Source organism: Amblyomma americanum, chromosome 1 (assembly GCF_052857255.1).
Source record: "Amblyomma americanum isolate KBUSLIRL-KWMA chromosome 1, ASM5285725v1, whole genome shotgun sequence".
Classification (NCBI taxonomy): domain Eukaryota; kingdom Metazoa; phylum Arthropoda; class Arachnida; order Ixodida; family Ixodidae; genus Amblyomma; species Amblyomma americanum.
Genome location: NC_135497.1, coordinates 503097298 through 503123655, shown reverse-complemented (window position 1 = coordinate 503123655; position 26358 = coordinate 503097298). Strand labels below are relative to the sequence as shown.

Sequence of the window (26358 nt, the reverse complement as noted above, 5' to 3'; positions counted from 1 at the left end):
TGGCACGATGATCGTCAGAGACTCGACAGGGATGGCTTCCTTCGCAGAGTGAACCACCCGGAGGGCTTGGGTGACGCTCTCGAAGCTGCGAAAATCGACTCGCCCGGTGGCTTCGTGGACGTAGTCCAAGGTGGGTGGTAAAGGTGCCGCTACTTGTGCTGCAAAGTAATAGCGCAGTTGCGCTATTCAGAATCTGGCAACAGGTGAGAGTAATTAGGCTTCACTGCTGCTCGCTTTTCTAAACGCCTACAAAGCTCAGTACACTGCTGAAATACTGCTGATGTAGACGGGGAAGTAGAAAAGAAATTGTACCGCGAACCGCGGTGGCTGTGCACTGTGGGGAAACGTTCGCACAACGGGCGTTTTTCTCCTTACCGGTTTTCTGCCTAGATATAATCACCTTGCAGAGGACGTTTCTTCAGAACAGTTTAATTTATGTCGACCCCGTTTATTTTCTTGCGCCGGCTGCGTTCTTATGAAGGAAAAACGCTAAGACGCCCGTGTGCTGTGCGATGTCAGTGCACGTTAAAGATCCCTAGGTGGTCGAAGTTATACCGGAGCACTCCACTACGGCACCTCTTTCTTCCTTTTTTCTTTCACTCCCTCCTTTATCCCTTCCCTTACGGCGCGGTTCAGGCGTCCAACGATATATGAGACAGATACTACGCCATTTCCTTTCCCCAAAAACCAATTATTATTATTATTACTTTATAGGACCACAGGGCAGATAAATACTTTTTTTTTCAAAATGCTGAATTATAAGTTAATTGTGCCAAATTTTCTTCTAACTCTAGATATATCAACGAACGCTGCAACATAAAAATTCAAAATCAAAATGTATGCCTCTCGCAATCAAGATTATAAGAACGTTTCGACCTCTACCACTCTACTAGGAATGCGATGATTGTTGAGCAAGCCTTCTGCCACATTTTCTAAACTCTGCCGCCATTTAGCAAGATTGTCAAGAAAAGCATATACTACAAAACAATTTTCTGAAGATATAACAGTTGAATATTGGTTGAGTGGTCACAAAATTATTTTTAATATACTTAAAAATTTCATTTGTGCATATCGAGAAATAAAAAAAATTGAAAACACCCATCCTTTCTATACATAGTCTTTTTTTTTATGCGGCACAAGTGGGTCATAAGCGAGGAAAAACTTGAGGTCTGACGGTCTGCTTTCTCCCTTCCTTACTGAAATAGTGACTTCGTTTTGACTGATGACCTAGGCACGAAAACAAAAAAAAAATGTGAAAGTCCGTCTCCATTTGGCGGCAGTTGGGCGCGCGCACTATACACACAAGAAACAACTTAACACTTTGAGATCCCCTATTTTTACCTACCTCGTACATCAAGGTTTACTTCGTAGAAACGGTTCCTGTTTCTGCCGTTATTACACGATTCTGATATAGAAGTCCTACTGGCGTTAGAGGTAAACTGTCCAGGAATCTTTCCTATCTATTGCCGCGACGTCTAGAAAGGCCTCATGCAAAGTGTTCGAATGAGTGAATCCTCACGAGGGTCATGATAGGCGGTTAGACGCCGAAGTCCAGGGCCGTCTTCGGCTTGCCTATGCCAGATGCCCAGCAGGACGAAAGGCCATGGCTTGTGGTACAAACCAACGAAAATCGCAGCCAGCAGCGTCCCAACGCAAGTAAGCAGCAAAATCATGGCGACCCGTCTTGTGTTTTTCTTCTTCTTCAGCGCTTCTTTTACTTACGTTTTTAGTTTATTTTGCCAATCTAAATGTATTTTTACTAAGCCTCGCACGGCGGCCAAATGCGACTTCTGATATTTTGTTTTATAAGGCCATAATAATAATGGCTACCATCTATGGATACAGTTTACCGCCGTTTAATGCGTTCTATCGGGAGCAAGAGAGAGAGTGAGAAAGAAGAAAGCCAAGGAGCTTAATACTATATGGTCGCGGATATTCAATAATGTGGTAAATGTGTGAATGACTCTAAGTGGGAAGCTAATACAAGTATAATTATGTTACACTCCTTAGCATATCGCATATTGGGAGTGTAGTCTGTTTTGCCTTCCACGTACCAACTAAATACGGAAGTTCTAACATCATGACACAGTGGGAATTCAGGAAGAAAAGAAGTGTAGGGCAGTCTGTTGAAAATGTGGCGGTGTGCTCATGAGCGATTCCCTTTGGAGGAAGATCCACTTCATTAACATTGTAAGTGTGCACTATCGTCTTATCCAAAGCAAGTTGATTGATTTATTTTGCCCTCAGGGCGGAAGACTTCAGAGGGAAGGGGAGAATACAAAAGGTTATTATGAAATCACAAGTACAGAACAAGATCAGAGGGCAAGATATCAAATAAAGAATGCAGGTACTGCGCAGAGAGTGTAGTTGGAGCAAAGTGTCATCTTCAGAAGCTTCAGCAATTGTAAAAAAACCAGCGTGTAAAAAGCACACCGCTTACAATATTTACTTGCAAATCATGCAGCGTTGCTCGTTTTGCCTCGCCACCGTTCTAAACACCTCAATAGAGAAAGAAGTCGCATTCTTACGCCTCCGAAGCTTAGCTCTTCATTTTACTCTTGAGATAAACCTGGATGAGTTTTTTCCTCTTTGGATCTGTGCCAAACCCTGGCTAATCCCCCACCATGGGTATGCGCCATCGTATTTGAGACAACAACAACAACGACAAAAACAGCACTTTCAGGAGTACAGGCGAGTCCTACGGAATGGCTGTACGTACTTTGTTCGGCGACTGTGTAAGAATTCGTTCGGACTTGGTTGACATATGACGAACCTCCAGTCGCACTGTCCGTATGGTGACCATTCAGTTCGGGCCGAACAAAACAGAAATAGAAAATGGTAAAACAGCGGGGAAAATGCGGTATTTACAATGAAAACGATGGCTCGGTTTGAAGATTCTCGAATGCCTCAGTGATGCTTCCACCACTCTCTATTCTGCACGGGTTTCCTAGCAAGAACTTCGTCCGAAACAGCAGCAGTCGGTGCGCGCCATTCGCCTCTCCGTTGGCGACGCTCTCGATGCTGGGGCGCCTCCGTCGTCAGTTGTACCTCGGCGGTGGCGTTGAGGCGCTCTCCATTACTTTGCTTCTTTCTGGCTGCTTCAGGTTCGATTATCTTTAGTTATGTAAGCGGTGTAGTTCTCTTTCGGCGAAAAAGCAGTGCGTGTGTATGCGTGCGTGCGTGCGTGCGTGCGTGCGTTTGTATGTCTGCGTCACCGTCACCGTCGAGGTGTGCAGCTGGTAGCAAGGCTGAGAACTTCGTCAGCATCAAGGCGCAAACGGCGAGGAGGCGCTGGACTATGCCACGTGTGGAGTTCGCTGACCTTTCCGCGAACTCGTTGATCTTGTATTCGCAAAGAAAGCTGCTCCCACGGGGTCGGAAGTCCCCAACAAAGGGGCCCGTCTCATCCCTGCCGCCCCTTTGTGCAGCGGACGTCCTCGTTTACGCCGCGCCGTCACGGGGATGACCCGCCGGGAAAAACGCGAACCAAGTACAGCTAACGACATGTGGTTGTTAGGGGGTTGACGAGGTTTCGGGGGCGCACGAGATATTAGCCGAGTGACCGGAAGCCCACTATTCCTGTAACGACTGTCTACTTCCCTTAACGACTGTCTTCTCTTTGTTGCTGTCAACAACCTGAGTCATCGCCTCGTCGGCACATGTTTCTAGCGTCTGTGGTGCCGTGGGTGGCGTGGGAACGGAAGTCGCATTTGTGTTGTTTGTGTAGTTATTCGAAACCTCCTTCCCAAATGTTTTAATCAGACCTTTTTCCCCAATCTCTGATCAGTGGGCGGACCTTATTTTCCTTTCCCTAACCACTGATTAGCGAGATGGGTCGTTGGTTATCTTATTGGTTGCTGTCCCCGCTAAGGGCGGAGACAGAGGGTTTAAAACCAAGCGCTCTGGGTTGAGCGGGGGCTGAATTCGTCTGATACACGATTTAGTCATGTAAATAGTTTTCTCCTTGCTTTGTTTCTTCTCGTTTTTTTTTACCTATGTTGTAAATAAATAGTTAACCTTCTCCTTTCCTTGAGTAATGTGAATGTTTGCGAGTAGAACCACCGGGTCATCAAGAAACTCCGATTTCATCTTCAAGTAGTTTCCTCACATCACCACCTGAAAGCGGAAATTCAACTGGCACAGTCGGCACAGGAAACTCAACTGGCGCAGCACATAGGAAACTCAACTGGCGCAGTCGACACAGGATCTGAACTGGCACAGTCGACACAGGATCTCAACTGGCGCAGTCGACACAGGATCGCAACATCTTTCTACTCAAGGCATTGGACGGAAGGTGAGAAGAACAAGTTGGTGGACAAGCTGTCTGTCCTAAAGGAGAAAACGTGAAGCTGCGTCGCAAGACTGACGTCGAAAGCTTCAGGATCACGGGTCGAGTTCGAGAGGACGTCGGAGGCTCAAGTCAGCTAGGAGCTGAAGGAGCCGGGCAACAACAAGCCATCGAGGGTTCGAGTCAGCGAGCTGCTGAAAAGAACCAGGCGTCCACATCGAACGGGTTCGAGTCAGCGAGCTGCTGAAAAGTAACCAGGCGACCAAGTCAAGCCAGTCAAACGAGGCAGGAGTCAGCGAGCTGCTGAGAGATCCAGAGCTCAAGTCGTCCGCATCGAGGAGCCTGTCGTCATCACTGAGGACGACGAGATCACCGGGGCAGAGAGCAACCAGTAAGGTGGGATACCTTTCTGCTTTCTCCGAATTCACCATGTCGGTGTAGTGTTTAGTGCTAGAAACAATAGCACGGAAAACGGAGATGGCTGCCGTACGGTATGATCAGGAGGGCAGGATGCGACGTGTTGAGCAGGAGGAGGCTGAACAGCTGAGTGAAATTAAAAATTTGAAATTCCAAATTGAACTAGAAAAGAAAAACCTTGCACAGATGCAATTGAAATTAAGGCAGGGGGCGAAAGTTGATAGCGAGGTCTTATTCGCAGCAGTTCAATGTTATACCTGCATGAAATTTGGACACTCGATGATTGACTGCCCGAATTCAAAGCAAAAACAAGATCTTCCCGCGGTGAGGACAGATGTGTGCAAACTAGCAGCTCAGGTAGAGATACTGGCGCCTGATAAACCAAGCTCCCAGTCGGAGATGGCTGTTGATAAGCTCAGTCAACCAGATAGGGTTGACGATCTGGCATGCCGCAACTTGGAATCCGAAGGTCAACATTCTGAAGCCTGTGTGGATTCAGGGAACGAAATAACAAAACGGGAATGTGTGGTTCTCCAAAGAGCACAAGCTGATCTAACGCTGTGTGCCGTGCCAGAACAGATCGCTGAAGGCAGAGAGGCGTTAGAAACTTCTGTGAAGCACGCGCTGTCAGAGCGAGCATATATAGAGCTGACCCAGGAGGCGCAGGAGTGGACTTCTCGTGAACAAGAGTTGAACATTGTGCAAGAGCAGGTCGGAGCTAACTCTGAAGCGGCGGGAACGCGCGAGGAAGAGGTAAATCAGGATATGATAGCGGGCACACTCCTTGCAGGTGATGGTAAGCTAGCTGCCAAAGATGAGTTGGTTAGCCAGCTGGAGCTGACACTGTGCGCAGTGACAGCAGATGTAGCTCCAGGTGTAGGGAAGTTGATAACACTTGAGACGCCCGCGCTGCTGGAGCAGCCAGAAAAGGTGAAGCTGCAGGAAGAAAATGAGAAAGCTGATTTGAAAGAGCACTTCATAACACCACGCGAATCTGTTAGCGACAAACCTGAGGCTTCAGTAGAGCTTCAAGCAGATCCGGAAGCTGCAAATATGTCTGCAGCAGATTGGGAGTTACCAACGACAACTGCAAAGAGTTTCACAGCAGGTAGGGAACTCGGAGATTCGGATACTGCATTCATCCCTGTAAGTCTAAACATGAAGCATAAGACCTCATTACCAGAAGAGGGGGAGCAAGCTGGTCAAGGTAAATGGGAGAAAAGATTGCTTAAGGGCATGGTTTTCTTTGAAGAGAATGCCGGCTGCCAGCCGTACAGGCAGCTAGCGCTACCTGAAGAGCGATGTAAAACTGCATGTGAAGTAGCCGGTGACAGGCCTATCCCAACTGTGAAATTCAAAGAGGCAGAGAACGCAGACACGATGGCAGCAGCAATCTTGGTAGAATGCAGGGAGCTGGTGAGCTTTGTTGCTTTTGATGAAAACGACGATGTATACCCGATAGCGGCGGTAGCCTTCACAACCGGCGCCGTGCCGGATAAATTGGAATTTTGGTCCAATCTTGTGGACAAAGCTAAAAGGAAACATCTTCTTTTTCGAGATGTAGGTGGCTAGAAATCATTCTGCCAATTTGGCGCACCGATCTGACATGGTGGATTCTGGAATGTGCAGATTGGTGTCCGAACGTTGTGTGCACGGAACGAATTGAGGCTGTGTATGTGTGTGTGCCCAATGCTGCTTGGAACCTTGTGGACGGACTTTAATGTCACACTGACAGCAAGTGTCCGCGTGACATTCTTGGTTGGGACGTGTGGAGTTCGCTGACCTTTCCGCGAACTCGTTGATCTTGTATTCGCAAGGAAAGCTGCTCCCACGGGGTCGGAAGTCCCCAACAAAGGGGCCCGTCCCATCCCTGCCGCCCCTTTGTGCAGCGGACGTCCTCGTTTACGCCGCGCCGTCACGGGGATGACCCGCCGGGAAAAACGCGAACCAAGTACAGCTAACGACATGTGGTTGTTAGGGGAATGACGAGGTTTCGGGGGCGCACGAGATATTAGCCGAGTGACCGGAAGCCCACTATTCCTGTAACGACTGTCTACTTCCCTTAACGACTGTCTTCTCTTTGTTGCTGTCAACAACCTGAGTCATCGCCTCGTCGGCACATGTTTCTAGCGTCTGTGGTGCCGTGGGTGGCGTGGGAACGGAAGTCGAATTTGTGTTGTTTGTGTAGTTATTCGAAACCTCCTTCCCAAATGTTTTAATCAGACCTTTTTCCCCAATCTCTGATCAGTGGGCGGACCTTATTTTCCTTTCCCTAAGCACTGATTGGCGAGATGGGTCGTTGGTTATCTCATTGGTTGCTGTCCCCGCTAAGGGCGGAGACAGAGGGTTTAAAACCAAGTGCTCTGGGTTGAGCGGGGGCTGAATTCGTCTGATCCACGATTTAGTCATGTAAATAGTTTTCTCCTTGCTTTGTTTCTTCTCGTTTTTTTACCTATGTTGTAAATAAATTGTTAACCTTCTCCTTTCCTTAAGTAATGTGAATGTTTCCGAGTAGAACCACCGGGTCATCAAGAAACTCCGATTTCATCTTCAAGTAGTTTCCTCACATCGCCACCGGAAGGGGAAACTCAACTCCACGGCTCTCGCAGATCACTGCACGGGGCATACGGCCGAAGTTCCGGCATTCGATTCCATTATAATCCAGCTCGAATGGCCGTGGGCCGAGGAGGTACATGGTAGTGACGACTGGTAGCCGGTGTCGGAAGGCTCGACGCATGGTCACTATACGTGATGCTTGGTTGCGCGTTGCGAGCGCGAGAATGGCTCCAAATGCGCTCAAGAACACTGAACGCATTCACACACGATTTCTTTCAAATGTCAACAAGTCGCCGTCTGTGTGAGCACCTATCAATGAATGAAAAGAAATTCACGCGCCTTATATAACCGCCTTGAGGGTTGGTGTTCTAGCGAAGGGCATGCGCAATAGAATTAAAAAGCAGAAGCACGCTGTCGCATGAATTATTGGGGCAATGACGATAAGCGAAGTATTCGGAAAGTATATCATCACCCCGTAGTTTTCCGCGTTTCTAAAAGGCAAACATTACGTCTTATCGTCACGGGCGCTGTGACATAAGCAAGCGTGAAGGGGAGGATAAGGGGAGAATGATTATGTCTTCGTGCAAATCTCCATAAACTTTGTTTTCTATTTATTATACGTTATTCCGCCCCCTCTTGCTGATGAATGCATACAAACTGACTACGCAGGGCTATGTCAACAAACTAGCCCAATCTCTAAAGGTTCTGATATCAGTCTAAACCTAAACGTTTAGAAACAAACCGCCATGATAGCCGCAATCAAGTTTTTTTATTTTCATTAGCGAATCTTGCTTACTTTTCTGACGACAAACCAAAGAAGTATCTGTAGTGATGACAAGCGTTTCCGCGGTCTCCTCTAATGAACAATCTTCATGATATACCGATACCCAGGGAAACAAAATCTGTTCTCGTGTGCTTAGACAAAAGTGTATTGACCATTTTTTGAACCTTCCTCGTCGTAAGAATGATGCCCAGTACGGTTTCTCTTGAAAATCATGAAAGCTTGGTTGGAGGTGGAAGTCCACCTCTAGCGGCATCGTGCTTGCATTAGTTTTCGTTGTCTTTCGCTACATGCGCAAATGACACATGATTTATTTTTCACCATATGATTCCAGCAGCCTCACATCTGAAATAAAAAAAGAGGATTTCATGTATCGGTGTATTGTTTATGGGGGTTTAAGGTCCCAAAGCGACTCAGGCTACAGAGGACGCTGTAGTGAAGGGCTCCAGAAATTTCTACCACCTGGGGTTCTTTAATGTGCACTGACACCACACAGTACACGGACCTCTGGAATTTCGCCTCCATTGAGATTCGACCGCCGCGGACAGGCACCGCGGTGGCGCCCATTTCATGTATCGGTAATAGCGCTGCTCTTTCGTGTATCAAAGAACTGCTAAAGGAAGTAATCGCCAAGTCCTGCCTTGTGTGTGTGTGCTGTCTCCGTCTCCTAGCGCCTGTACGCTTTTTGCCTAAACCATGTCATGCTACAACCAACTAGCTCAAATCAAAGTCTCGCTCTAATCGCCAAACATTATAGTCAAGCCCTGACGTCACCGTTCTTGAAGGCACATAGACTGGCCCAGTGGAGTGGTCCGCCCCACAAATTTGCTGTCCTGAAAAGATCAGTTCTCAAACCATGCGCCACATTAAAGATGTATTGCAGAGTGAATGCGCCGACGTTGCTGGTTGCTTCAGTCTTTCAATAATAATAATAATAATAATTGGTTTTTGGTGGAAAGGAAATGGCGCAGTATCTGTCTCATATATCGTTGGACACATGAACCGCGCCGTAAGGGAAGGGATAAAGGAGGGAGTGAAAGAAGAGAGGAACAAATAGGTCCGTAGTGGAGGGCTCCGGAATAATTTCGACCACCTGGGGATCTTTAACGTGCACTGACATCGCACAGCACACGGGCGCCTTAGCGTTTTTCCTCCATAAAAACGCAGCCGCCGCGGTCGGGTTCGAACCCGGGAACTCCGGATCAGTAGTCGAGCGCCCTAACCACTGAGCCACCGCGGCGGGGCCGAACTCGTTTTTAGCACAAGTTATAACGATGTATGAATGCCATCTATGGACCGGGTGCCTGCCACTCGAAGACATGCGCGCTCTCATGTCCGCACCGGTGCTGCTTCCAAAGTGCATGGAACAAGCCACAGGCCTCGTTGGCGTGCGGTACCAAATAGCAGCAACGCTTCGAAGAAAAGTAGCTCCGCTAGAAGGCTGAATATTAAAGCAGCTTCCTCAGCTAGAGGGACAGTTCATCTGCGTCGCTTTTCTCTGTCATGCATTCACGAATAATTCCAGCGTCTTGAGACACGTGCAACGAAGACGCAAATATAGTATGTGTAATAATGGGATGGTTTGCAAATGAGCTCCTGTACGCTTTGGAAGAAGTGGGTGGCCGGAGATGATGAACTGGAACCGCTGCACAGTGTACATGACAGTCCTAACATGTGCACGTTGAGCACTGCTTTCCTCCCGAGGATTGGGGAAGGAGGGCTTGAACTGCAGAAGCAATCGTGCAGAATATGCCTCACTGGAGCACTCAAAGCAGTCTATCAACCGAGACTTCACGCAGTCGCACACATTCCAAGCGGAGGTACTGCAGGTTCAGGACCTGTTGGAAGCGCATCATAAGCTCCCGCCCGGAAGGATATTAGGCGCCGCTACTTTAGCTCGTTGACCAGTCCACACGTCCCTAGGTTACGACCCACAGGAGGGCAAAAGGTGAACGTCCAGAGCATCATGAACTGGACGTCATTCCGGCACTCTAGCAGGTCCGTACCACTGCAGTCATTGCCGAAAGAAACAGTTGATTCAATCTATTTCGTGCGATTCGTTAAGTTCGGCAACTGTGCAAACCAAAATGAGCGTCATGTTGGAAATGCAACTGGCTGTATTGAGACTATCTTTCGAGCCGTTAGTGGATGCCTGGGTCTGCATATTTGGTGCAGTTACTGCTAACAACATCCGGTCTGAAAGCACACTTCAAGGCATCATGATAGTCGTTTACGCGTCCGCTTTTACGCCATAGTAAAGGGTCACGCCTGCCTCACAGAGGTGTTGGAGCAATGTCACCGAGGTTAACGAAGCCGCCAGGAACAAAAAAGTAAGTTGACCGAGCAGGTATATGGAAATGACGAAGGGTGGCCGGAAGAAGAATGCTGGTCGCATGGTTACAGTACCTGTTGCCTGGTTTCACAATGTGACCAAGAATTGCTGAAAATACGCCCAAAGACTCTGCACGCTTTCACACTAGCCGTCTTTCAAATGTGAAAAAGCCACCGTCAGTGTGTCCGCCTATCAATTATTGACTACAAGATCTCGCCTTATTTATGTTTCTATAGGGTTGGTATTCTGTCAAAGAACATGCGCAGTTATATCATAAAGCAAAAGCAAGCTGTCGCGCAAAATCTTAATGCTCTCGCGTTAAAATTCAGAGAAAATTTAAAAGCGAGAATAATGGCGGCTCCATCAAACAACAGCGCTAGCTCAATGCAGGCAGACCTTTCACGGCAACAGTCTATTATATTTCCGACAACTACACTCAGTGTCTCAACTTTAAAATACAGACATAAAAATATAGGTGCGGTGGTTCCGAAGAATGCTGTTTCACAGTTTAACATCCAGCAAGAGTTCAATAAATTTTATAACTAAATGACGTTATCAGATCATTAAAGTTTAACAGGACGGAAGTTTCAAATACGAACTTGGACAGATACACCCAAGTTACGCGGACATTTCAATAATATATGTGGCTTGATACCAAACATCAGCGTTTCAAGCTTAGGAAAGAAAGGGTTCCAAGATAATAAACTAGATGACGGCACCAGTACCAAGAAAATCAATTCGTGACAGCCGTAGAGAAAAGAGGGTTCCACCATAATTGATTAGATGGCGCCACGGGTACTGAGAAGTGAACACACAGGAACAGCCGGATGTATGAGGAAACAGGTGTCTGGTATGCTACTAGATGGCGCTACGGGTATCAAAAATGGAATATACTGCTAAATGTCTGCTTCACTTGCTTGAATTTTCAGGGGCAGATTCTTCAGGACGCCTGATGTCCCTGTCGCCAGCCTTTTGAGCATTACTTTGAAGAAACATAGAACAAAGGAAAACAAGCTAGACATAATAAAGCAATTTCGAATCTCTGCTATGCTCGGAGGAAAAGCGAGAAAAGTAGATAAGAATAGCAGATAGGAAGGACGCAAAATATTTAAAAAATGCGAGGAATACGGCGGGTATTTTACAACCTGCCGCGGATGGGCAAAATCACCATCACAAACCGTCACTTGGTCATCATTGAAGTGCCCGGTGCAAATGTGTTCTTGGATACAACACAACATTCGATTTTCGCAAAGAACCGGGAGTAATTTTTCTGCGTCTCACGTACGCAGAAATTGCGCTGTTATCAGTGGTGTTGCCAGTGCAGAAGCATCACAAGGTGAGCGGTTGACCACAATGACGACAAATTATTAACGGTTTGACAATACTGCACCCAGAGAGAACTGACACGACATATTAAGGCTGCCTTCCTTTGAGGAGGCGTGTTCGATAAATCGTCCCTAAGATACTACAATTAAAATTATAATAATTAGATTTGCTCAACCTATATGTCCGATCTTCGCTTTCCTGACGGCTTTGTCCAACTACCTCTGTTAAAGATTGCACTTGACCAACCTCCTCAATGAGCCAACTTTTTCCTAAGCTTATTTTTCCTGCTGCTAGTTTACACCGCAGTTTCCTTTGACATATAGGTATATCAAAGTTCACATTCCCTGACCATCTGAAAAAAAATATTTTCCCGGCTTCTCGCTCGACGTAAATATACTGCTTAATTTGCACACGCAGTGCTCCTTTCAGTTGATTCATGAAAATAATTCAACAGCATTCGAGGACGTCATTTAATTCCTCCATTGTTCAGAACTTCAGATGTTTGCATGGAAAAAGGAAACACGTGCAGTGCGACTAATCTCTCTGACTAAATGGTGCAACAGCAGTACTCCTATATTTTGGGACTGCTATTGCGGTTCAACCTGTTCTAGATCTCCAGCCTTCTCAAAAAATTAAAAAATTCTCGTTATATTTTGCAAGAATGATATCAGAGGTTCTAATTGAGATAATTTTTTACTTCACGTGTATGATGTTTGCAAAGGTCTTAAAGCTATTCACTTTTACTTATGCGACTCTTCATGCTTAGGTTGAGTCTCGATTTGATCTTCTTAACGACTGCCAAATGACCGTTCGTTAAATTTTAGGAACGAGGCCATAGCGGGCGTAGGAATTAGTGCCGGCGTCGATGATTTTGTTGTTTTGATCTTTTTGTACAGACAGCTTGCTCGGCTTCCAAGAGTACTGATGCAAAGGGAGAGCCGGGCACCTTCTTTCGCATTTTTTGCTTGAACTGGATCTAAAGAAGCCTTGCACAGAAGTTTTTTGTTCATGCCATTTGATGGTGTTTTCTGTTAAAATTATTTAGCGCTATGCGGTTAAACGTTATGAAGAACCTGGACCGCCGCGGTGGCTGAGTGGTTATGGCGCTCGGCTGCTGGTCCGAAAGACGCGGGTTCGATCCCGGCCGCGGCGGTCGAATTCCGATGGAGGCGAAATTCTAGAGGCCCGTGTGCTGTGCGACGTCAGTGCACGTTAAAGAACCCCAGGTGGTCGAAATTTCTGGAGCCCTTCACTACGGCGTCTCCCATAGCCTGAGTCGCTTTGGGACGTTAAACCCCCATAAACTAAACTATTATGAAGAACCCAAGACCAGACTTCGGATGCATTTTAAAGCAGGCTTCTTGCGGATCATGTTTCAATAGCAAGCATTTCACGGCCTGTCATGATGCCTAGTATGCAGCGAGCAATTTGATGGAGGAATAGTGCAAACAAAGGACGGGACATTTGAAGGCACACACGGCGAGCGCTTTCCAGTGTCTCGTGACTTGTTTGCACTATCCTTCCATCAAAATATACCAATACAAACATGGTCAACTTTTCGCTCTGCTACAGTGCGCACATTGCAAAACATTCAAAAATAAAGAACAACAATATTTATCAAGACTCAGAGGTAAGCACTCAATTTTTCAGCACAGCGAACAAGAATTAGTACTTTAGTTATTTTTCACACAGCATAAAATGATTCACTAGCAAAACCCAACAGCTGCTGCACATAACTTTGGCGTGCCTATGGAAACGGTGACGGTATACACAAACGCTTTGTCACCCTTGGCAGATATGGGCGGCAAAGCCGGATGTGTTTTCTAACTAGGCGCTGCGACGTCACCCGGAGTCGTATGTCCAGGCAACACATGTTGTGCAGGTGACGCTGTAGAACCAAGCGCCCCCTCTTAAGTATTCGTTGTCAGTAATTAAGGAACGTGGCTCCTAATCGAGTTATGTAGAATTTCTGCCGTTTTTACTGTCAGCTTACCCTTGCAGTAATGTATAAACATGGGGTTTTGAATCGAAATGATGAAATTTGCGATTATTCGTTCTGGACATCCGAAAAGATCTGAATTGCGCTAAAGTAAGGTAGCATTGTGAACGTGTAAAAACAAAAGCATCATTTATGGTTCTCACTCTTATAAACGTTACCACATTGGAAGCGAAGAAAAGCCTTCAAATCCAAGGTGTCGAAGAATAATGTGCTTTGTTGTACAAAGAGAGATATATGAGCTGAGCTCATGTCGATCTTGACAACTCCCGAAGGAAGCGCTACAAAAGAGTCAATATTGTCGCGTTCGACGGCGACAGGTTTCGTGGCACTCATCCCGGTTGACGAAGGCGTTGGAGCCCAATAAACATCGGTGTCGAAGCAGAAATTCCCACTCCACCCTGTGACACTGGAACGCGGTGCCTTTATCCGTCACCGACGGAGCGGCAAAAAAAACGGAAGGCGAAGCTGCGAAGGTTCGCACAACTGTGACACCGGCAGCAGGCATCCCCGCTCCCGACGTGTCCGCGAATCGTTGCACTGCGCGCCGCACACGGCCGCAGTGTCAAAGACGGGTGCCGAGGCCAGCGGGCATCTGCCACCCGCAAAGGACCATGGGACACACTTGCGGCCGTCGTGGAACCACCAGTCACCGCGAGCGTCTTCAGCAGTGCAGGCTACGAACCGCGGCTTCTGAACGCAACGGTGCTCAGGAGCCCACCGGCCCTTGACACAGGCCGCCAAGCAGTCCTCGATGGAGGCGAATTGGTTCGGACTGCGGTTGCACACGTGAGCCCTCTGCACTGTCGCAGATAGGCACGATCCTTCGTCCGGGTCATAGAAGAACTGCGCCGCTCCGTTGACATTGCAGAAGGACTTGTGGACGGTTGGGCAGACTGTGCCATCCTTGTCGTTGCTGCTCTGCATGCGGAGAAGTAAGCTTTGATTATCCGCTCCTAGCGTGGCTCTCTACCATGGTAAGTTACTGGGCAGTGGATGGTACTGAGCACATAAGCAGCGCTAGTGCTGACTGGGGCAGATGCACAGTTTCCTTCCCAAATATATAGGCTACGGAGCTCATGGCCCGAGTGGACATCAAATATTTTTGCGAGGTTCATGTGTTACTTTTGTCATGTGCTTCCCAAAAGTGAAGAAGCACGCATACGGATGGATGAACCTTGAGCCGATCCGTGTGTTTCTTGACTTAGTCTTGTTGACCATCCGGCGGATTATGATTAAGAACATGCCGAACGAACTCGCTCCAAAGGATATATGTTCACGGATATGTTCCGTGTTAAGAATATGATGTGTGTAAACAGGCGAGAACTGTTAATTTTGGCAAGCTTTCCAGGAGTGACGGAGCGGAAAAGCTGTTGAAAGTAATATTACGGTCGGCAGCGGTTACGATCGCATTAGTAATCCGGTTGCTTTGCTGAAAACTCTACGAGTGAACACTAGCGTAAGTGAACATTCTTCAGAGATGAAAGTAGAACTATGTTTTTCTACAATAACTGGCAATTTTTTTCAGATTACCTCTTCCTATCTCTCCGCACTACCGTCAGGATATGAGAGGAATATTGCTGCTGCAGCCTAATGTTCCAGCGCAAAAAACCTTATTTCTCCCTTCGTCATCGCTGCATACGCTCCGCCATTAATACTGCGTTAAGTCTAAAAACACTTTTAATAGGCTGGGGTCATATCGCGTGAACACTGTGAGCCCGAAATGGGGAAGGAGTTTTCCAAACTTGTTTCAACAGCCGATGGTTCATTGATATAGAGGATAAAGAACAGGCATAGATAGGTACTTGCGGAGCGAAAGACATTCTCTCCAAAGCCGGTGGTGTGCGGAAATGCCGAAAAACTTTACTAGCCGAACTGAAACACTGGTCTGCCTCGAGACTGAAGTCAATATACTTTAGGCTTAGATTGCAAAAATGCGTTATGATTTTTATTTCAGCCTAGCGTGGACTTCAGATACGTTACAGTCTTTGATACGCATGTTATTGCTTTGAAACTTGCTCTAGGTCGAGTTAAAATCAGTGGTTTGAATCAGGCTTGTTAGGCAAAATATACCGCCCTCTGTGGAAGACAAACGGGTACACATGGCACTGTCACGGCCTTACGGCGCGCAAGTCTAGAAGCCACGGAGGAAGACTTGACTTGCTCCGTGCTAGAAGTTGAGCTCGAGAAAATTGCTAAAAATGAAACAATATTATACCGCAGAACAATGCTAATCGTGTCCTATGCAGTAAAAGACGTTTTTTAGGACCTTTGTATTACACTTTGGCACATATATGTCAAAACTCTGCTGAGACCAGAAGAAACTAGCCCCATGTCACTATGCAGACAGTACTGCCGAAAAAGATAAAATGAAGAATTCAGTTTGAGGCTCTCCTAGACACTGCGTTACATGTCCATTAAAAACTGAAAAAAATCTACCGAAATCTAACGAACAGCGGACCTAACGTGGACAGAAGAATTAAGAGAATAGAAGGAATAAACTACCTTCTGCAGTGTGACAAAAAAAGTTACTGGTAAACGTTCCTGGCAGCCCAAAATGAGGCTTAAGCTACTTTTGTGAAATATTTTCTATCTTCAGGAGGAGTTTTCAGACTACCTTAGGCAAAAAATAAAATTGGCGGGATTCGTTTCAGTTTGTGTATCAACGGGCAAAAACCCGTTTTAACTCAACTGCAATGTCACGTGCGATGAAAACTCGCAATTTTCCCAACTCCGTCGCTTATTCCACTCCCCAAAAAGGTCTCTCACTACATTACGGTGCAATTAAACCTTTCTAGTTGTTTGTAACACACCTCGCCGTCCATGTTGATGGAGTTTGTATACATGCATGCTACCTCTGATTTTTGTGATACGTTTTGTGCTTATGTTTAAAGTTGACGAAGGAAATTATTTCTTTTTGAACAAGCATTATGGTTCGAGCGGTTCTTTTTAGTACGCGTCGTTTATAATTAGTCTTACATGTTTAATGCAACCTTCAAGCCATAGTTGTTTTTTTGTGGTTGTAAAGCTAATTTATAAATGCTTTACTAGGCGCCAATCAGTTGCTAAGATACAAAAAATCAATTAACTCTTCCAGGAGGGGACGAGAAACAGCATTTAATAAAACATCGAGATGGGTCGTTGGGATTTTTTTCACCATCTAACTAGACATATTCATTATATTTGTGGCCACGGGTGTTTAGAAAATACTTGGTTTGGTGTAGTAGAACTAAAGCTAATAATGGCTTGCATTACACACAATATTAAAATGTACGGAAAATGAAATCTGCGCGACCCACAACCGTCTGGACGTTTCCTAATCATTCTCCGCAGAGGGTAGCTGTACGTGACGGAACTAAGGACTCCTAATTCTTGAGGGCGGGCAATCGATTTACGTGTTCAAAACAGGAAATGAAAGCCATGATAAACATAGTTGTGCGTTAGTTTTTGAAGGTGGTAATCTACCTTAACCTTCGATGCTTCATCATGAACTAATCACGCGCGCAACCTGTACAAATGTATTATTGCGTAAATAGTTTTTGTGTATACTACCTCTCCACCCTATTTTCTCTGCCTGTCCCCTAACCTCTCTCATTTCATTTGTCCATTCTGCCAGCTATCCTTTATTTCCGCTGTCCAAGCTTAGGTGCTTCAGTATCGGTGGCAGATGGCGGGGTTAGCGAAAACCTTTTCCTTTATTTTTATTATTATTTTAATCAACTCCTACTACTACTTGACCATCGGGTGTATCCTACCAGTCAGCACCACTCGCGTGCGCTTATCTTCGTTTAGTTGCAATACGCACGGGGGAATCACTGACGTTAGTAGTAGGGACGGGTGGATCCTTCATGCCTTGCTTGTCTGAAGCCGTTTCGTTCGCGCCTGGTGACCGATCAGGCGCTGTGGTTTGCTCGGGCACCCGTGTCGGCGTCGGCTTCTCAGTGGTCATGTTCCCAAGACTGGTCTTGCTGGTAGTGCGGGTCGTATGGCCTCCGCTGCTCTCAGTTGTTGGTGAACGCGTCTCCGTTGGCGGTTGGGTGGTGGTATGCGTCTCGGGTGAACTGGGTGCATCTTTCATCTTCAAGGAGCCCTAGAAATAAATAACTTTATTATTAGCCATACGTTTTTAGGAAAAGTCTATTGATACCTAATGTAGTCGCAGTTGCTCCTGCTATGAGTAGATTGCTGTATTCAAGGCTTCATGACTGCAGTGCTCGTAAGGCCGACAACCAACACCGATCAAATCATCTCGCCTATACTACAAGTGTAAAAAGATTAATCTTCCTCTTAAATAGAAATATATCTAGAGAGCGCCATAAATCAGAGGAGTTAAAAAAAATAGTGCTCTCGATCAGCCCAAGTTACCTACAAACCCAGTGGGTGAGCATTCGCCAGTAGGTGAGTATTCGCCTAAAAACCCAAAGAGAACAAAGTTAAGTCTAGCGTGACCTATACGTCATGCTGCAAGCTCACTCCCTAACAAGGGTGACTAAAATCATTTAAGTTCTGTTTGCCGCAAGCCATCATGCAGCACACTATCTCCACGACCACGGCGTTCCGAATAAATGAATACCTGTCCAAGACTTTTGAATAGTGCAGCCGAGTCACCTGGTGAGGCGCAGGTGCATCCGTAGGTGGCGGGCCCAGCGTCAGGTCGAAGATGCGCGGGTCAGGCTTGCGCAACTTGTTGACTTGGTTCCCACCAACCGAGAGTGTGTCTTCTGTCATATCTGCTGTGCGCGCGTACATGTGAATGCCGACCACGATCACCGCCGAGGTGAGCAGGATCGCCAGACTGGTGAGCATGCGCACAATAACACGGGGAACCTGCGCATTGCAAAAAAGGGCACAATGTCGTTAAGAAAGGGGGGGGGGAGAGATACTTAGTCCATTGTGTTCAGGCCTCCGGTTTCAGTGCGGGAGCATGAATAGTGGCCATTCCGGGCATTAAGACATAGTGTGTTCGTACGTTTGTCTGAAGCCTGCTTTGTGGCAGGCTGCCCAACCGATTGCAAGGAACCATCCCAGGTGTGTATATATACATACACACACACACACACACACATATATATATATATATATATATATATATATATATATATATATATATATATATATATATATATATATATATATATATATATATATGTGTGTGTGTATATATATATAATATAAACACCAAGTGTCCTAGCTGAATCTAACCAAGCTGAATGTAACCAACCACGGAATGTTCCAGCGGCGTGAAATCCAGTGTGGTTTGTTTACAGTCGCGTGACATAGCAGTACATTTTTCGTTATTCATAGATAATAATTATGTCTAATTAGCTAACTTTTCAACTTTTGACTTAAAATCAGCTGACGCAAACGTTCGTGCAAAGTTACCGTTTACGTAAAGTAGTTTTTTACCTGCCTTAAACCATAACTCGCACCATAGACAACACCACGCGACAACGGTGGAACTTGAACCTCGCAAGATATGTGTTAGAGAACGAAATCCTTTTTTCTTCTGAAGAGAGCCCCCCGATGAGCCTTTGTGTGCACATTGGGGCGGAGATGTGAGCCAACAGCTGTTTACGCGATGGCTTCCTTTTAAAGCCAGTAAATGAAGCTACGTCAATCGTACCTTGGTGGAAACAAAGCTGCTAGCTGTTTTTCGAGATGATCTGCAACTTTTCCATTGACACTTCTTTCCTCAATAACTATAAAATCGGCTATCTAGACCCATCTAATTGACTTTAAAGATCGAAAAAAGGATACTTCTGACTAGGCCATGCGACACTGAACAACCCTCAGTTGGTTTCACTGGTGGTTTCACTGGGCTAGAACACTCGTCTTTTATTTAAAGCTTGGTGTCATTTAGCTGCGACACCTGGCGTATATACTACGGACTTAATGGGATTAGCCAATGGAACTAATCAGCGAGGCCATGTGACGCCAAAATATTGTGACGTCATCCATACGTCTGATGACGTCATGCCTACAGCCAATCAGAGTACAGCAACAAAAAGTACACATGGTCTAGTGATAGCATCGGAGATCGAAGAGTGGCGATCGGATGTTAACGGAGAGGGAAAGTAGGTGTTGAAAGGCTGAGCCACCGACATAGCGGCAAACGCTAATGCTTCCGCATTTCTACAATGCAGTCTCTGCAGTCTTTGGCGCTCGGTTGCTGACCCGAAAGGCGTGGGTTTCGATCCCGACCGCAGCGGTCGAATTTCGATGGAAGCGAAATTCTAGAGGCCCGTTTACTGTGCGATGTCAGTGCACGTTAAAGAACCCCAAGTGGTCGAAATTTCCGGAGCCCTTCACTACGGCGTCTCATAGCCCGAGTCGCTCTGGGAGGTTAGACCAATATAAACCTAAACCAAACCATCTCGCCATTTCTTCACACAGAGACAGGCTGGCGCCAACTATGAACTGCAACTCAGTAACTATCAACTATAATCAGTTAGTAGCTGACGCCAGTCTTGTCTCTTCACGTTCTCATTTGTGCAAGAGCTAACAGCACGACCAGTCTAAAGCCGCTGCAGAAGAAATCAGGAAAATTGAGTGTATAGATGGTTTATGGTGGTTTAACGTCCCAAAGCATCCAATGCTATGAGGAACGCCGTAGTGAAGGGCTCTGGAAATTTCGACCCCCTGGGGTTCTTTAACGTGCACTGGGATGTATAACGCACAACTGTCTCTATGGCTTTGTAGGCACTTCGCTCATTCTACGGAAGTTGAAACCCATTAGATTCTTTCAATTAACACGAAGGGACGCGAAAATGGTTCATATCCTTTTAGTACGTTTTGTTTTAAGCGCAGGATAAAAAAAACACGATAAACGTCGCCCAATCTCTGCAGTGCGCATGCATGCCGAAACTTGCGCCTCTGAAGCAGTCTTGGTATCACTTCATCGAGCCGCGCCTGGGGCAGAAGGAAAACAAACAAAAAAGTCTGGCCGCAAGAAAAGCGACGACGCGCCGTCTGCCCATGGAAGTGGCGCCACAGTTCTATCGCTGATAAGTGAGTCAGCGCCGACCGCCATTGAAAAGGCCTGCAGTCGACAGTAGTGGGCATGCGCAAGTGGCTGATTCGCGGTTAAAAATGCCACCGACGAAGACCGCCGGTCATTCTTCGTGTTTGCTAGGAGCGAGAGCTTATTTTCGCCGTAAAAGCGGAAGTGGTGCTGGACCTGCCTCTGTGCGCGTTTCCAATGGGTTGCTGTGATTTTGACCGTCTACCGGAGACGCATGGATGCCGTTGCACTCACGGACTACCGACGACTGCCGAGGAATACGCCTCTCCGAGCCAGGCCGTCGGCATCGAAGGTGAGTGCGAGGCAAGGCCTCGCGGCGAGGGCGACATGTTTCCGTGAAACCTTTTAGTCAAAATTTAAGCTTCACTCGCACTGTTCCCGCGAGCATTGAATAATAACCAGCAAACAACACGCAGCATGTAGAGGAGAGGTTTCATGGGCTGTCGCCATCGGGTTTCTGGTTCGTGACGCAAGCGAGGCGAGCTAGGATTCGCGGCGCGCATTCAGCTCTAGGTTTAGCTCACACTAGTCAGGTCAGCTTTAGGTATTGAGCCAGCGACGAAACTTCGTATGCAGGGTGTTTCACCTAAGACTTTGCGCAGTTTTTGAAAGTGGGCAGTTTGAGTTAGAAGAGCGCCTTTTCCGGCATACCTTTGCCGGCGGCGTGGTGCGTCGGAGTACAGCTAAGGCGTGGTAACTAGCACGCTGGTTAAGTAATACTGAATAGTTTAATAACCGCCTTTTTCTTTTGGGTTCCTTGATAGTTGAGGGACGTGTAGCCTACCGCAAGTTTTATCCATTTCAGTTTTTGGAATTTTGGGGGCGTGGTTGCCCTCGGCCCTGTGGCCCAACTAATATTGGCTACATCACACAAAAGTATGTGCGCGAGAGGCCTACGGGCTTAGCAACCTTTGCACGTAACTCGTGGAAATAGCCAAAATTTGTTAGGCCACAGCGCCGAGGGTGGCTGCGTTTTCGAAATTCTGGAGTGTTCTGGATCTTGCTTACGGTGGGCTGCACGTCTCTAAGATATTGGGGGATTTAACAGTGATAGAAGGTTGACTATTCAGTGCTGCTTAACCGGCACTCTAGTTATCCCGCTTTGGCTGTATTATGATGCACTACGCCGCTGGTGCACTACGCACTATGCCGAAAGGGTCGCCCTTCTACCTCAAAAAGCCTATTTTTGGGAATTGCGTGCGGTCTTGGGTGAACACACCCGGTATGGAGAGCTTTGCTCGCTGCCTCAACGGGGTTTATATATGCGAGCTCGCTATCGTTTGTGTCACGAAACAAAAGCTCGTTCCGAACGCCGTTGCGACCAAGCCACTATGTCGTGCAGCCGAACTCCCGGGCGCGCATATTCTTTTGAGACATGTGGCTTGTGGCCGTACACGGTGCTCGGAAATTCTCGCCAGCCTCGTCGAGCAACTCCGAAGAACGGACGCTGCCTACGGTCTGCGGCACATCGTGTTTCCGCTGCAGCCAAGGTCTGTTCGGTTTTCTTAATTGTTTCAGCCCCGCGGCGCAACGGCTTCAGTCGCGCTCACTTAGCCCACCACGGTGAGTACATGGAAGTGCGATATGCTTGCGTGTATGTCATTCCTTGTTCTTTTTTTCTTTGCAGATGTGCTCATTCCAGCATTCCCGCACTTAATCCAACGGCACTGGTGCATTCGGCCCGCAATGTCATCTGGACTGATATGGTAGTTACGGGTCGTGCAAGGTTCCTTTCGTGCACCCTCTGCCTCCTGTCACAAACGTTGTACTGTCGGCTGCTTTGACTGCACTGCATCGCAGCGTCCTTTCCCGCGTTTTCGGTAAGCAGGACCACGACTTATCGAAACGAAACTGGCATGGCTGCAGATGAAAGCAGTGCCCCCCAAGGCTGCTTAATACCATGTCGCCGCTGAAGAGGGTCCAGGATGTAGTTCAGTTGAAGATCTCGTGGAATAAGCCACGTTCGTTCCCGACAGTGCAGCTAGTGTACAGTGCGACCCTTTGATGACTTCGGAATGCTGACGACATCCATGGCTACATGAAGAGGGCTTGAACGCTCTGGTTGGTGCATGGTGATGGAAATGGTTGCACAGTGCTAGCAGACGGGATGGAAGAGAACACAGAATATGTCTGTTATTCTCTTGCGTCTCGTCTGTTCGCTCTGCTCGGTCGTTTCCATCTATGGTTGCATTTCGCAAAGGTTCCCTTTTTGTTCTTTGCAGACATGCCGGCTTAGGGTCTCACTTACACAAGGACACCACGGAGCCGCCTCAGCAACTGCGAGCTCAGAACTCTGGTCTCGGTCCGGCATCCATGTACCGCGCAAGATACTCCCTTCTTGGCTCGCGTTGCTGCTGCCTCCCGCCACAAACGCTGTACTGTCGGCTGTTTTGACTGCACTGCATCGCAGCGTCGTTTTCTGCGTTTTCGGTAAGCGAGACCGCGACTTATCGAAACGTGAAAACTGGCATGGCTGCAGATGAAAGCAGTACCCCCTAAGGCTGCTCAATACCATGGCGCCGCTGAAGGTCTAAGATGTAGTTCAGTCGAAGCTCGCGTGGAATAAGCCACGTTCGTTCCCGGCAGTGCAGCCAGTGTACAGTGTGACCCTCGGACGACTTTGAAACACTCACGGCATCCATGGTTGCAAGAAGAGGCTTGATCGGTCTGGTTGGTGCATGTTGATGGAAACGTCCGAACAGCGCTCACAGACCGGATGGAAGAGAACACAGAGCGTGTTCTCTTCCATCCCGTCTGTTCACGTTGTTCAGGCGTTTCCTTCTATGGCTTCATTTGGCGAAGGTTTCTCTTATCTTTCCAGATATCGTGGCTCAGAGTCTTCCTTGGATGAGGAGAGCACGGAGCCGACTCTGGAAGTCCGAGCTCGGATCTGTGGCCCCGGTCCGGCGCCTATGCACGACGCAAGGCAGTCCCTTCCTGCCCCGCCCGTCTTTTTAGCTCTCTTGATACCAGGAGTAGGGTGGTAAGTGCAAATGAATCGAAGCCGGCGTGGCATGCCACACTTTTGCTCCCGACAGTACGGAAAGTGTGCAGCGTGTCCGTAGGAAGCCTGTGTAGCATACGCCCGACATCCGTGTTTTCCACTTGTCGTTGCAGATACGCCAACTTAAGTTCTCTGAGCCGCGTCGGAAAGTACGAGCTCTGATGTCTGGCCCTGTTCGGTATCCATGCAACACGCAGGATGTTCAATTCCTGCCTCACGTATGCCTCCTTTCCACAGAAGAGCTGTATCTACTCAAGTCTGCTATGAATCTACTACAGTTAGTGCTTGGTCTGTTCGCCGCTCGTTCAATATAAATTGTTATTTTCGGGCTTGTCTCCGTCCTACTTATTCGTATTGCTACCAGTCACCCATGTTAGGCTTATTTCATCAAATTCAGCAGCATATGGCCACACACTACAGGGTTTATCTCCACTTCACCACATTCGCACAAGTCGTGCATGTATTGCACCTACACTGGAGTCAGTCGGATATCACACAGCAAGCATTCCTTTTGTGTTGGTAATACTCTTGATATCCGCAAATACTTTCCTTCAAGCAAACGTCTCGGCAACATCATTACGAGCTATAGGCGTTTCCATTCACTTCATAAGTTTCGCCTTTCATTGTTGATTGCACCAATCTGGTCGAATGTCCAGTTGTTTGGCGTTACTTTACAAACCACACAACAATTTGATGAAAATCGCTCATTCCCAATTACTACAAACTGTATTATTCGTGCCTGTGCAGTTCAAAAGCACACCTTCTCATCGCTGCAGTCATTCCCGATCACCTGTATATGCTAATTAACACCTTTTGCATACTTTCAAGGGGGCCCCTTCACCAGGCAAGGTGGACGTCAGTCCGGCTCTTTTGCGGTGTGCAAGGCTGCTTTCTTCTTTACAATACTTTCGATTCTTTTTGTGTACTTCGGTTTTTTTCCCTGCCTTCGTTTGCTTTGTTTTTGACTTGCCTCTTTGTATCTGAGGCTTTCCGTTTTTCTATTTGGGTATATAGAGATGCTCTGTGTGCGTCACTGTGTCTTGAGTCAGTACGGACGTTTGGTTGATATAAAGGGAAAACATGAAAACTTGTGGAACGTGCTCAGAAGAGAAAGGCGAAGCATGGGTTCTAAAAAAAAAGAAATCTGGCATGCCTCAACGATGTGGCCCATGAATGACCTCCTTGAAGACATGTGCAGAATAACATTCTAATCACCGGTTGTGCATCACGGCGGCACATGGGCTTCACCTCCTTCCCGGGGCCTACCAGCCGGGTGGGGACACCGACGGTCTCTACGCTGCTGCTTCCAGTCAATCCAACGCGAGTGCCTAGTCGGCGCCTCTTGGACATCGACGGGATGGCCTGCTTTCCCGGATCGTCATCGCCGCTGCGACGACTCCTGTGTGCCAGCTCCGAGCTACTGCCGACGTGGTGCAAAGAGCTGCCGCCTTCACCTGTCCCTGTTCGCGGCCATCGACTGCGGGAGGCGGCGCATCGATGCCCTGAGAGTCCAAGTAAGCAAACTGCTCGCAAACCTTGGTTGTCTGTTAGGCCAAGTCAGTTAGCTATTGATAGGACTCTCCCTCTGTTTTGTTTGCATTGTATGTATGAGCGGTATTTACGAGTTCTGCGTCGTATAAAATGTGTCGTTTGCAACCGCCTTGCTTTACTGTTCTACATGTATTATTCATTTTTCTTTTCCAGATAGCTGCCGTGTCTTCGTCACCTCGAGGCTCTACCCTCTTTGAACCCAGCACTTCAGTATCGGAGCCTCAACTCTCCCGTTGTTTGAGTACGCTTTCTCAATAAGCATTTCTTACTTTCGTTTTGACCTCCTTATAGTTACGTTTTATTGCAAAGCTCATTGCAAATTCTTTTACTTGCATTGGTTTCTTTTCATTTACTCAGCGATAGCTGTTTGCGTGTTGTCCTGTGATGCACGCACTCCCTTGCACCCATGTGCTCTACACACAACTTGCATAGCCGCCATACTTTCTAAAATCCAGAAATATTCCGAGGGTAAATATTTTCCTTTCAATGTTTTCGAGTATATGTTCTTTCACTTCAAGAAGGGCCATTTCCGAGGACTTATTTTTTCTAAAGCCGAATTGTTCACTTGCTATTATGTTATTTACACTCAGAAAGCTTACTAGTCTTTTATGTATAATATTTTCCGCTACCTTCGCAAAGATTACATTCAGCTTGGTTAGATTCAGCTAGGACACTTGGTGTGTATATATATATATATATATATATATATACACCTGGGATGGTTCCTTACAATCTGTTGTGCAGCCTGCCACAAAGCAGGCTTCAGACAAACGTACGAACACACTATGTCTTAATGCCCGGAATGGCCACTATTCATGCTCCCGCACTGAAACCGGAGGCCTGAACACAATGGACTAAGTAGCTCTCCCCCCCCCCTTTCTTAACGACATTGTGCCCTTTTTTGCAATGCGCAGGTTCCCCGTGTTATTGTGCGCATGCTCACCAGTCTGGCGATGCTGCTCACCTTGGCGGTGATCGTGGTCGGCATTCACATGTACGCGCGCACAGCAGATATGACAGAAGACACACTCTCGGTTGGTGGGAACCAAGTCAACAAGTTGCGCAAGCCTGACCCGCGCATCTTCG

General features: G+C 47.2%; 1 protein-coding gene and 1 pseudogene across 1 annotated transcript in view; one reads left to right on the top strand and one right to left on the bottom strand.

Annotated features, from left to right (window-relative positions):
* LOC144116135 (uncharacterized) overlaps nucleotides 1–26352 on the top strand; it is a 169925-nt gene extending 143573 nt beyond the window's left edge. The window contains exon 2 of the mRNA XM_077650838.1: nucleotides 26187–26352. Coding sequence (XP_077506964.1) covers nucleotides 26187–26344 — 158 coding nt within the window. The 3' untranslated portion in view covers nucleotides 26345–26352. The remainder of the gene's footprint in view (nucleotides 1–26186) is intronic.
* Nucleotides 13989–23359, bottom strand: LOC144124482 (uncharacterized; annotated as a pseudogene).
* Nucleotides 26353–26358: the final 6 nt, after the last annotated feature.